Raw genomic sequence first — 12,862 nt, forward strand, 5'->3', positions numbered from 1 at the left:
GGTCGTTATGACTTCACAGAGCACGCATTGTAATTTAGATGGTATGGCTCATTTAGATGTAGTTAATATTAGTTTGAAATGAAACTGAAATTGAAATAGGATTAGCGAAGCCAGTTCAGGTAACATATTTTCATCAATCACCTGTGGTGTGAAAAGACCACCATAAAGTCCATTGACAGCACCAGTGGTTTGTACAAAAAGGATATAGGCTTTTATAACTCTCAGTTTGTTGCCTGAAGTTGAATGAAGTTAAGGATGCAAAACCTTTTACAAGGACACCTTTCTATTGCAAAATGGTTCTCATATGGTGAACTAAAGGGGATTTTCTAAACGGAATTGCCACAGATGAAAAACTAAAAATGATACTGTTAATGTTGTGTCATTGTGACAGAGATCGAATGATTCTTGGTTTTAGGTCTCCCTCCCAACCTGTGAGGGTGCTTCTATAAAGGGAACAGAATACCCCGGACTAAATGGAATGACAGTTTATTCCCAGGGTCAGCTGGAAGTTGGCCATCTAGAAAGGGGGCAGAGCTACGGTACATATCTGCGGACTGGAGGAGCAGATGCGCTCGTTGTCCAAGAGGTCATGGGTACCGTTATAAACAGAGGACATAGTGATGTGATCTGTTCCTTTATGAATGGTTACGGTAAATGACCAGAAGGAGAATCTGTGCTGTTTGTTTGTTTTTGGTTTGTCGTTAATAATACTGTTTTTAATTATCTGGACGGCTAACACGATCTGGAGCTGTCGCCAAAGGCCAGCACTAAACCCGATGACCCGGAGGGGTACCTGGTTGCTTTTGAGCAGCTGGCTACCACCGCGTCATTGCCCAAGGAGTTCTGGACAAGCCAGCTGGGACACTGCCTGATCGGGTAGGCTCAGGCAGCCTACCAGACCATGGCACCAAAGTCGCTCTGTACAACTGGGTAAAGCAAGCCATTCTGAGCCATTTGAACATCATGGGGGAAGCACACCGTGTACAGCTCCGGTCTTACAAGAGGTCTCAGGATACACACCCAAGGGTTGTTGCACAAACACTGGGTGATCACATGGTGCACTGGCTCAACCCCGCCCAGAAAACAAGCCTACAGATGAGAGAGGCTGTTGTTTTGCAGTTTTGCCATGTGGTCGGTGCCGATACACAAGCGTGGATACAGCACCACAACCCTGACACCCTGGAAAAGGCACTGAAACTCAGGACATACCTGGTTTCTGCCCAGACCAGCCTACTCACCACTCCAGCACAACGGAGCAGCCGAGTATCACCTCCTCTCTCCACTCCACCATCACCGGGACCGGGTTTGAGTCCTTCTAGAGTGCCGACCCCAATGGGCAACCTTGCCTCCCCTCCATGGAGACCCAGCTGGGGTAGAGTTGCTGCCCCATTGCCATACCAGTAACAGGACAGATATTTTACCTCTGCTCCCACCTTCCCCCCTACCTGTTTTAGATGCCAACAACCGGGACACCAGGCCAAGTCATCTAACACCAAGGGTCATTTGATCTCTGTCACACATACATAACATTTTCAGTACAGAAATACCGTAATACATTGAAAATGTAACTTTTTTCTTATTTTTTTCAAAAAGCACCTATACATAAACATGAAAAACTGTAATAAAATAAACTGTAAGCAATAAACTTATGTGCAAACAGGTGTAAAAAGATGTATGCACATATAAAATTATAAAATATGAATAACTAGTGATAAAAATAGCATAAAGCAAAAAGATAACATAACTTATGCAACGTGAAAGTTCTTTGAGTGAAACAGTTCAAAGGTTGTGTGTGTCTGGTCAGAGTTCTATTACAGCTTTCTAAGTACAATCTACGCAGAAAACACGCTTTTCAACTGTACCAGTGCATTTGCCACAGACTGCCTTTTCATAATGGGCGCAGACATTAAAAGTACTGCTTTTATTGCATTTAGCAGCCTGGCATTGTCTTTTATTCTGTGTGTCAGTGGGCGCAGCGCTGGCTGAAGGTTAAGGAGCATTTGCCGGATGGCTTTCGTGTTTCTTATCAAAATGTTTGCCGTAGCTCCAGGACTAGTTGCAAAATGAAGTCCCTCTGAGTGATTGTGTTGCCGGTGCACTCCTTGTACAAAACCAAAGCGTTGATGGCTGCCAGGTCCAAAACATTCTAAAAAAACAGTCACAGGCTACCAGCAAGTACGACCTTTGACAGAATACAGACACACCATTTGATCCAGTACATCCACACCATATTTCATTGTGTTGTAAAATGCAACAGTCTTTGGATTTTGTTTAGCATCCGTCCCAATGGTCACTGATCTATGCAGAGAGGTTAGAATACGCACACTCTGGGTGGCACAGTCGTTCTGCCTGAGAAATGTAGTGTAATAATAAGTGTAATAATAATATATGTGTAGAACTCTGTCAAGTTCCTTGTGGAGCATTGATGGACAGCAATCTTCAAGTCATGCCACAAATTTTCGATTGGATTTAGGTCGGAGCTCCGACTGGGCTACTCAAGGACATTTACCTTTTTGATAGTTAGCCACTCCAGTGTAGCTTTGGTTGTGATATTGTTGTCACGTGCACACTTTGACCAGTCTTGGCCATAAAAGTCTGTAGCTCTTGCAAAGTTGCCACTGGCCTCTTTGTAGCCTCTCTGATCAGTCTCGCTCAGTCATCCAGTTTGGAGGGACAGCCTGATCTAGGCAGGGTATTGGTGGTGCCATACATCTTCCACTTCTTAATAATCGTCTTGACCGTGCTCCAAGGGATATTCCAGGACTTTGATATTTTTTATATCCATCCCCTGATCTGTGCCTTTCAACAAATTTGTCCCGGAGTTCTTTTGAAAGTGCCTTGTTGCTCATGTTTGAGTCTTTGCTTTGAAATGCACTACCCAGCAGAGGGAACCCATAGGAACAGCTGAATTTATCATAAAATCATGTTATTTGCTGCAATATAATACAGGTGGAGGCCACTTGACTTGGTGTGTGATTTTGAAAGTTATTGGTTACACATGAGCTAATTTAGGACTGCTATTACAAGGGGGTGGACACTTATCCAACCAAGCTATTTCAGTTTTGTATTTTTAATTAATTTTCTACAAATTTCAAGAATATTTTTTCATGTGGAAGTTGTGGGGTAGGATGTGTAGATAAATGAAAAAAAAATGTAATGCGTTTTTAAAATGTTAGGTGAGAATTTTGAAAGGGGCTGTAGACTTTCTATAAGCACTGTGTGTGTGTGTGTGTGTGTGTGTATATATATATATATATATATATATATATATATATATATATATATATATATATATATATATATATATATCCTTTGGAAAATATATTATATACAAATTATAATATATTTATAATACGTCAGTTTTTGCAGTTAAAAAAAAATCGTTTAAATAATGACCTTTTTTCGAGAGTCTCTCAGGAACTGTTTTTTGGAGGGGGGGGGGGGGGGGGTTATGGCCGCCTCTTTACCCCGGGGCAGGCTGCCCTTGTGGTTCATCAATACAATTTAAAAACGTATAAACCCGGTTTAAGAAAGGTGTATATTTAATATTAATTAGTTAATTTGAATTTTAAAAGAAAATTTCTCTCCATAAAGGATAGTAAAGTAAATTAGCCGAAAGGTACTACTATAACAGCGTGACAAAAATGTGAGACTTATTTTTATTTGTGCATGTACCACTGTGTACTTTATTATATTTGCACTGCTTTTACCATGGTGACCTAAAGCACTAATCTGATAACAGTAACCTTTTAAAAACGTCAGTTTTGCTGTTTTGCTTACACAACAATCAACTACCACTAAACTATTTTTTAACTAAAAAATAGAAAGAGTAAAGTATATAACTATAAAAAAGAGCAACATATGAGGTTGTTTTACTGTGATTACAGATAATGACATCCCGATGAAAATGTTTTCTATATTTGTCACCTGGATATCGTTTAGTGTAAGCGTGTATCATATTCCCAGCATTAGAACGCGTTGCTTGGAGACAGGAATAAACAATTCCTACCTCACTTCTCAGTACGCCAAATCGAGCATGGTACCACCAAGAAAGTCTCCTTTCCCACCCAGATATGCCAATGGTAAAATTTTTATTCAAGTTATCAAACTGTGGTAAGTTTTAATAGTCCATATAATTTGCAGAGGAAACATATTTAAATAACGCGCATAGATGTTGTAAGTGGCAACTTAAAAATATAGAGCTTTGGCCAAAGGTTTTGCATCACCCTATAAATTAACTAGCTTTATGAAGTTGAATTAAACCTGTTGACTAAAGTTACGTTAACACATTGAATCACATAGCGCTTTGTACTTTTCGATGTAAAACCTGACAAATTTAAACATGTGACAGATCGAGATGTAACAAGAAAAACTACGGCTTCTGGTATGATTCTGTAGTTTATTTGATTACATGATGTTAAATAAAAGATCAAAATTATTATTATTATTATTATTATTATTATTATTATTTTATTTTATTATTATATTTATTATTATTTATTTTTTTTATTTTTTTTATTTTTTTTTATTGTCTCAATCCTAAAATTCTAGGTGATGCAAGCTGGTAAAAGTTATCGACAATACATGTATATAATATAATATTAAATAATATAATATATGCAGCTTGGTGGTTTTTTTTTTTTTTTTTGTAGGTTTTTTTTTTTTTTTTTTTTTACATGTATATTGCTTAAGCTATCAAACTCAACAAAAAAACAAAAAATGTTTACAAAGGGAAAAATCTGTTTTGTGTGTATCGGTATTTATTGGTATTCTAATTGTGTGTAAATGGAACGAATATCACATGCACAATAAATCAATGGTAGAAATGTGTGTACTAGTAATACTTGTTATACACAGGAATTGTTGATTATATGATATGTCTATATTGTATTTCATATCAAATGGTTGTTTGTTCTTTTAAAATTGACCTGATCCTAAGGTGACTGTATTTGTATTGCCAAGAGTCAAGTTGCAGTGCTGTGCAAGTGAATGAGTCAGCCACTCTAGGGTATCAGTGCACCCTCCCCTCTCCCACACTTGGACTCACATACCAAATGGTTCTGTTTAATTTTGTATTCATGTTCCTGGGATAGACGTCTTTGTTTTTCACGTATTATGGCGACCTCTCTCGGACAAGTTTCTATACAAATAAAATTAAAATAAAATTAAACTCACCTGCATTTTTTTTTTTTTTTTAATGAATTAGATATTATGTCTTCATATGTCGAGAATATTTTATGGCATTATTTGTTTAATATTTATTTGAGATATTTAGGCAATGTAGTGTCTAAGTATAATTTTTGTATTTTTTGGTTGTTTTCCAAAGCATTTAAAAATGTATTTTCATGGCACCATTCGCCATTACCATTATTTATTCATGTATTTATTTATTTTTCTTTTAAAAAAATACAAACAGAAAAGGAATGTCATCTATAATCCTTAAGTGCTCATACTGCTTTTAATTTCACTGAAGTTTAACTGACAGACACTACAGGGATCATTTGTAAAGTCTAACTTCTATCTTTGACGCAATATTGTTCAGGGTCCTGATATTTAGCCCTTAAAATGTAATTATTTATTGCGTCAAACCCATAATAGAGAACTTGTTTTGTTAGTCAACTGTAGAGCTCAAGTTAGTTACGGTTTCATAAGCCTTTTTTTTATTATTATTATTATTTTTTTTTTTTTTTTACTGGAGTGACGTTATTTGAAATGGTCATACAGTATTAAATGCATCATGAACACATGACACTGTTTTAATATGCCATCACGCCTTTGCATATTGTACAAGAATAAGACAGGCATATTTTGTACATCTATTTAAACCTCTTATTATAATGTTACGTTTAAACGTGTGCACACATTATATATATATATATATATATATATATATATATATATATATATATATATATATATATATATATATATATATATATATTGCAAGATGCAAAGGATCCCTAAATCCACGGTGAAGGTGAATTACGTTCTCATTATTCATGCAAGAGTAATAAGTGTCTTTCAGTCTTTTTCAGGCTGTCAGATAAAGACCACATATCTAACACTTCAAGAAAGTTTTCTTTCTTGGAGATTAAGTCTTTGCTTTATGCTTGTAATAGGTTTTTTTTTTTTTTTTTTTTTTCTTTTTTTTTTGTGATAACTAGCCCAGCCTTGCTTTTGTGAGTATCAAAAGTGCAGAGTGCCACCATGGTGTCCCGGCTTTGTGTGTTCTGTTTGGCGACAGTGCTGGCACTGCTAAGCCGGTTGGCGGAGGCTGTGGGACCGGTGGTCCAGTGCGAACCGTGCGATGCCCTTGCGCTAGAGCAGTGCAAGCCTCTGCCCTCTGAATGTGCCGAGAAGGTCCGGGAGCCAGGCTGTGGCTGTTGCTTGACGTGCGCACTTACCGAGGGCAATCCGTGTGGGGTTTACACAGAAAGATGCGGCTCCGGGTTGACCTGTCAACACCAACCGGGCGAGACAAAAATCATGCAAGCACTGCTGGAGGGCAGAGGGGTATGCTCCAGCGGAACATTAAATAAACTTCGTAACATATTGTTGGAGACTCATAGTTCAGGTAGGCAAGGATGACTTTATTGCGTATTATTATTTTAAACAAACGAAACTTCTTGGGAGTCGTCGTCATGCATTGTATGAATTTAATAATAAAGTAATGCTTATCTGAACTAACACACACACACACACACACACACACACACACACACACACATTCTGAGGTAGTGGCATTAGAAGTAGTTCTTGATCAATTAGTTGTAATTAAGATAATTATGGTTCATAACTCAGCAGTATAGCATATTGTCACATTTCCATGTTGTAATTTTGGATTTTAATACAAATAAAATTGAGTTAGAAATATCCGAGTTACACGTGTTTTTTTTGCATTGAGATGTTCTACAATGTGTATGTTTAGTATTTAATAACAGGCACTACAGTTAACTTGATAAAATAGCTGTAGCTTACGTTTATATATACATGTGCGGTGCGATATTTAAGTATACTACATTACTCTTACTTTTATGGAAGTTGAGAGTATTTTTAAACGTACGATCATATTTAATATGACATTATGAACAATGGGATTCATTGCATAGATTACTATCACTATGTAAATGATGTGTGCATTGTGTATGTATTATACCACATTTCTGTAAAAAAAAGTTTTCTGAATGTAAACTGACAGTACAACAATTGATGCAGGCAGGTTTACCTGAAATCAAGCGTAGTTATAATGAATTGAGGAGATCAAGTCCTTATCAATACCAAGTTTAAGAAACTAGCGATGCTGACATGAACTATGCGAAACCAGGCATGTGCTAGAATATAAACACAATTAAACTGGCATTTCCTGAAATCACTGAAGTCATATTTATTGTGAAATGAACATAACCAATAAGTCAAAGTTAGTGATCATTAATACATTGAAAAGGTTCATGAGACTGCAATAAATTATTTAGTCATTATTATTCATTGATGACTTTGCGAACAAATGTCATGTCATGAGGTTTTACTTTTAAAAGGCTGACACCTTTTGGTGGGAGATAATAACTGCAACATTTAAATGTTGAAACACACTTCTAACTTTTGCTCAGTTTTGATGCTTTTTGTGTTCTTAATTAAATTGATAATGCTACATTTATCAGATTTGTTTTGTTTTTATGATTTTTTTTTTTTTTTTTTTGGGGGGGGGGGGGGTTTGTTACATTTAAATATGTTTTAAATACATGGCTAGATGTGGTCCTTCATTGCTGGTTTGCAAATTATTCATAAATTGCACTAACAGTGTTATTTGTTAACCCAACAGGGAATGCCAGTGATTCAGAAGAAGAAAGAAATACCAGTAACACAGACCTCCAAGGCATCCACAGCACACACAGGTCGACAGAATCAAAAACACTTGCCCATCCCACCAAAGCAGACTTAATCAGGAAAGATCTGACCAAAAAAAAACAAAGATGGAAAGTGGAACACCCATCAGAACCCATTATACATATGGACACCCATAATTTTTCTTCAGAATCCAAACAGGAAACAGAATATGTAAGTACCTTTAGTTTGAGAGAGAGAGAGAGAGAGAGAGAGATCGATCTTGTCCTAAGTAGCTATGCATCCTTTTGGCATATTTTAAGGTAAACTGAAGAGTACACTCAGAATATGCATCAGTTACACATTTATAATGATTTAATAAAAGTCAGTATGTAAGAATATACAAGGGGGTCTTGCCTGAAGAACTAGTGCATGCTAGTGTTTATAGATGCATGGGAGCTAGTAGTCTTTTTTGATACAAGCTTGCTGTAAGTGCTTAGGTAAGTTCCATTAGGTGACTCTCCCAGAAACTAAATTAGGTTCAAGCAGGATCCCACTGGAATCTTAACTTGGCTATTATGGTTAAAATATTAATAAAACTAGACACAGTGGTTCCAGCTAAATTTTCTTGGTCTAGCACCTTGTCACAGGGTAATTAAAACATATCTCCTGTTAGAGACTAAATAAGAAACTTTGTGTATCATGTTTATTAAGAAGGTATAGTTCATAAATTAGTGATTACATATGAATATGGTTTTGAGAATACTAAACCAGAGACATTCCCAGTGAAATATTGAAAAAACTAAATCAGCTGTAATGGGGGTTGCTTATGCATGTACTTAACATGTGATATCCTGGTTGTATATTTTATAACACATCCTGTTAAACCTTCTCTAATGTCACATTCACCCTCACCATGAGTTGACTTCTTCTGCAAGGTTGGGATCCACATATGTTTTGAAGAGCCAAGATAAAACTCTGCAGAGGATGGTTTACACTGTATCATATATGACACCCAATATGGATTCTTAGGTATCAGTAGCCAGTTACATGGACTTATAAAATACAACTTCTTTATGTAAGGGTTACAAAGAACACATTTAAACATGTTTATTGATACATTGAATAAACTACACTGGTGATAATCATTTTGCACAGTGATGCAAAGTTAATAAAATACTACTTTACAGGAATTAACAGAGAGGGGCCTTTGGAATGACCCACAACATGTGTTTATTCCTGCAATGGCTTGTTACAGCTTTTGATCTCTAGCACAAGCTCCATCACATATGCCAAAAGTGCTTCACATCACATCTAACTCATGCAGGTGCATCAATTATGTTTATATCCTATTGGCTGATAAAATTTGACCATGCTCCCAGTCTAATTTTCACTTTCTAATCTGGGATTCTTGTTAAGAATCTTAATTCCTTCACATTGCTTTTTTTTTTTTTTACCTGCAGGTGAATCTGATTTGACCCATGTTAAGATGATAGGCTTAAAATCATCAGTGAATCCCATAGCAACATCCATTAAGGCACTGCCTGATGCTGTATTCTTGTCTGTGACTGTAGCACATCTGCACATGTAATATAGGTCTAGCAGGTAGCATTTGTGTGTATACTACGGTTATGGTAGGAAGATGATTGGAGTCAGCGATAGGAAGCAAATTATCTGCATTATCCACTTTGCTTGAGACAAAAGCATACGTCTGTACATGCATAAACTAGTAGTGACTGAGGAAATGTTTTAAATGAGTTGTGACTCATCTTTCTAAGATCTTTCTGTGTGTGTGTGTGTGTGTGTGTGTGTGTGCATTCTTAAATGACAGTGTTTTTGATCACTCCTACATCTTGATTTTTTAGTCTGTTTTTTTGTTTTTCTAAATGACCAGTAAATTTTAAAAAGGCACTTTATTATTTTATTTTACAAATCAGTGTCAGAGTGGTTTACTTTTGAATGTTAATATTGTATTTTGCAGGGACCATGTCGCATAGAAATGGAAACCATTTTAAACAACCTCAAAATTATGAACATCTTGAGTCCAAGAGGTGTCCGCATTCCAAACTGTGACAAAAAAGGCTTCTACAAGAAAAAGCAGGTAAGTAAATATAAACACAGATTGATATTATTCAGACATTATTCTAGCTTATAAACTCTCTTTTCTTCAGGTTTGCATAACCCCATTTTCCATTATAGATATTTAAAGTCACAGTTTAAATTCCCACAGCAAACATTCAAAGCAATTAAAGCTGTGAAAAGTTTATAGACTTGAGTAATGTTTATTTACACAAGTATTGCTTAGATGGAGTGTAAAACAAAACAAAACAAAAAAGCCATAGTGATCTGCAATACCTATTGGTCAGTTTCATTTTATACCTCAGAGTTCAATGAGTCTTAAGATAAATTAGTTGAAACAGTATTCACTACTAACGACACAACACCCCACTAATGACATTTGAAAAACAATTTGGGCAAAAGCAGTAAAACATATTATTAACCAGCCAGCATGAGGTATTTTGCTTTATTACAGCAGCTTAGATTCACTTGTGTACCAGTTCTCTGCGCATGGAAACCACATTTTCACTAGTAAATCTTCAAAAACAGCACAAGTACTTTACATATTAACCCCCGTCTTTCCCATGCATTCGCATGACGTCGGGTGAAAAGCCCAGTTTACTCGAGTAAAATAAACTGAGCGAACAGAAACCCCAAAAAAGCATTTTGCACGAGACATTTTTCTTGTATAAATGTCTTGAGTTTAAAAAAAAAAAAAAACTTGCACGGAAACACCATGTTTGTTTATGTTATTGAATGAAAAAATGTAACATACTACTACTGGGTGCTTAATATAGCTACAGTACACAGGGCCCTGATAAAGTCATGTCTCTTCCAGCTCAGAAACCATCCCTATTTCTTCATTGGACTTTTAACAGGTTACTGAAGAGTTTTGAGTTTTACAATTGAGCTTGAGCCTGGGACTAACTGGTGATAATGTCCTATCTAAAATGTAACTTAGTACAGAACTTAGGACCGAATTTGCAAGTGTGTTGCTATTGGCCAATTATGTTTATATACGGTACCTATTTTGTATATATGATTAGACAAGGTATTATGGCAAAAGGCAACCGGTCAGAAAATAATATATATATTTTGAAATACAATAAATCCCTCTGCTTTGTTTAGCAAACAATGGTGTTAATGATGTAAAAAATGTGAACACAAAAAACGTGTACCATTACATCATTTTGACACCTGTTTTTGATTTTACAATACATATGATTTCAGCAAACATTGGGGTCTCGTGGTAGTTTGTTGCTGATTCCTCCGGAGGCTAGGGGGTTAAGCTAACAAATGTATTGTTTTGATTGACCACTGCTGTACTTTCTTGGTATAGATTCACTTCATACACTCCGTCTTTAACACATCCAGCTAATTTACTACATACGTACAAAGCAGTGAGGATCTCTGTCAGAATGCAGAGTAACTCAAATCACAAGCCTCAAATTACCAGTGAGGTGCAAAACAAAAATAAAACAGGGAAAACCAGTTCTGTCAGGACATCGATTTCATGGAAAGCCATTGAACCTGATGAACCTGATGATCCAACTATATGGCGTAATAAAAACTGATATCCCTGCGAATGTCTGACATAACTATATACTGTATGTCAATATGTTTGGATATTTTTTTCTACACGTCTACATAGTAAGTGTTGTTTTCTCACCTGTTACATAATCGTTAGCTTCAGGTATAATGGCTTTCTCAATTCAAGATCTTAACTGTTTGTTCACAGTGCCGTCCATCCAAAGGCAGAAAAAGAGGCTACTGCTGGTGTGTGGACAAATATGGCCACACATTGCCTGGCTATGACGGAAAAGTAAAAGGGGAGGCACACTGTTACAATTTGGAGAAGAAGTGAACGAGATCATGCAGCTCCTAGGACTCTGTTAGTGTGTGTGTGAGACTGACCTATCTGAGACCTTTGGAGACGCTGGTATTACCTGCAAGGGCTGCCTTGCCAAGTGAGAGCTGTGGATACTGCCACCTGGCTTTGGTAGGGAATGCAGGAGGTTTCTGAAGACTGGAAACTGCAGCTAGGCCCTGCCATTTATTTCTTCCAGCTTTCTATATGGTGTATAGGGAGCTTTGATTTCCCAATAATACTAGAAAACATATCTGCACTATTCCCAAGAGAAAAAAAAGGCACTTCAGAAAGGAATCAGGGAATTTCCACTGACTTTTTTAAAAGAACTGCCAGTGACCAATTTTAAGGGCTTTCTGACAGATATATATATATATAATATATATTATATATATATTATATTATATATATATATATATATATATATATATTATCTTATATCTTATAACAAGAAATAAAATTAAGGTCTGACGGGAATCTTGCCTTCACGGGTAATTTTTTTTTTTATATAATTACAAAGAATTATGTTCTTGTTAGAGCTTTCATGTTAAAGTAAAAAGAAAAAAAATCTAAATCACATAGCTATTTTTGTCTTCAAGAAAGGAAATTGCTTAGAATATTGTATGTATTTAAGATAATTGTTTTGGTTTTTTTTTTTTTTGTTTTTTTTTAATAAACACATAAAAATTTACGTGGTAACATTTATATTGATTAAAAAACCCTCACCTCCTTCGGAAACACGATGATATCATTTAATAATTACGATATACGATACTAAAAAAGATATTTATGCTATGATACCTTTTTTTCTTAAACAAGGATAAAAGGAACAAGAATGTTTTTTCTCCCTGATTCTGCCCTGTATACTGTAGTCACAGTAGTTTGTCTACCCTTATTTTAAATTGACTAGGGTTACTACTATAACTAGATATATTACTGCAGGTTTAACACAGTATTATGCAGTAATACTAATACAACAATGGGGTGCTCTTACCATCATTCCATTATAGCTGATATTATGGCACCAGATGGTTAAGAATCACACTGCTCATTTCACCTGCAATGGTGCTTTAAAATGAAAGAAAACAAAAACAAGTATATTTAATGTGTTTATTA

At 35.9% G+C, this 12,862-nt stretch overlaps 1 protein-coding gene across 1 annotated transcript; it reads left to right on the forward strand.

Moving 5' to 3' along the window:
• The first annotated feature begins 6,106 nt into the window (after positions 1–6,106).
• On the forward strand, positions 6,107–12,088 carry LOC121313143 (insulin-like growth factor-binding protein 3). The gene is made up of 4 exons (XM_041245359.1): positions 6,107–6,574; positions 7,820–8,055; positions 9,803–9,922; positions 11,618–12,088. Exons 1-4 carry the CDS (start codon positions 6,208–6,210, stop codon positions 11,741–11,743), a joined length of 849 nt encoding a protein of 282 aa, XP_041101293.1. The 5' UTR covers positions 6,107–6,207; the 3' UTR covers positions 11,744–12,088.
• Positions 12,089–12,862: the final 774 nt, after the last annotated feature.

This window comes from Polyodon spathula, chromosome 3 (genome assembly GCF_017654505.1).
Source record: "Polyodon spathula isolate WHYD16114869_AA chromosome 3, ASM1765450v1, whole genome shotgun sequence".
Taxonomy (NCBI): domain Eukaryota; kingdom Metazoa; phylum Chordata; class Actinopteri; order Acipenseriformes; family Polyodontidae; genus Polyodon; species Polyodon spathula.

Bases quoted from the DNA above. Each gene is read 5' to 3' on its own strand.
- LOC121313143 (XM_041245359.1), top strand. From the start codon at position 6,208: ATGGTGTCCCGGCTTTGTGTGTTCTGTTTGGCGACAGTGCTGGCACTG. The intron at 6,575-7,819 runs GTAGGCAAGGAT...TTAACCCAACAG, and splicing joins GTTGGAGACTCATAGTTCAG to GGAATGCCAGTGATTCAGAA. The intron at 9,923-11,617 runs GTAAGTAAATAT...GTTTGTTCACAG, and splicing joins GCTTCTACAAGAAAAAGCAG to TGCCGTCCATCCAAAGGCAG.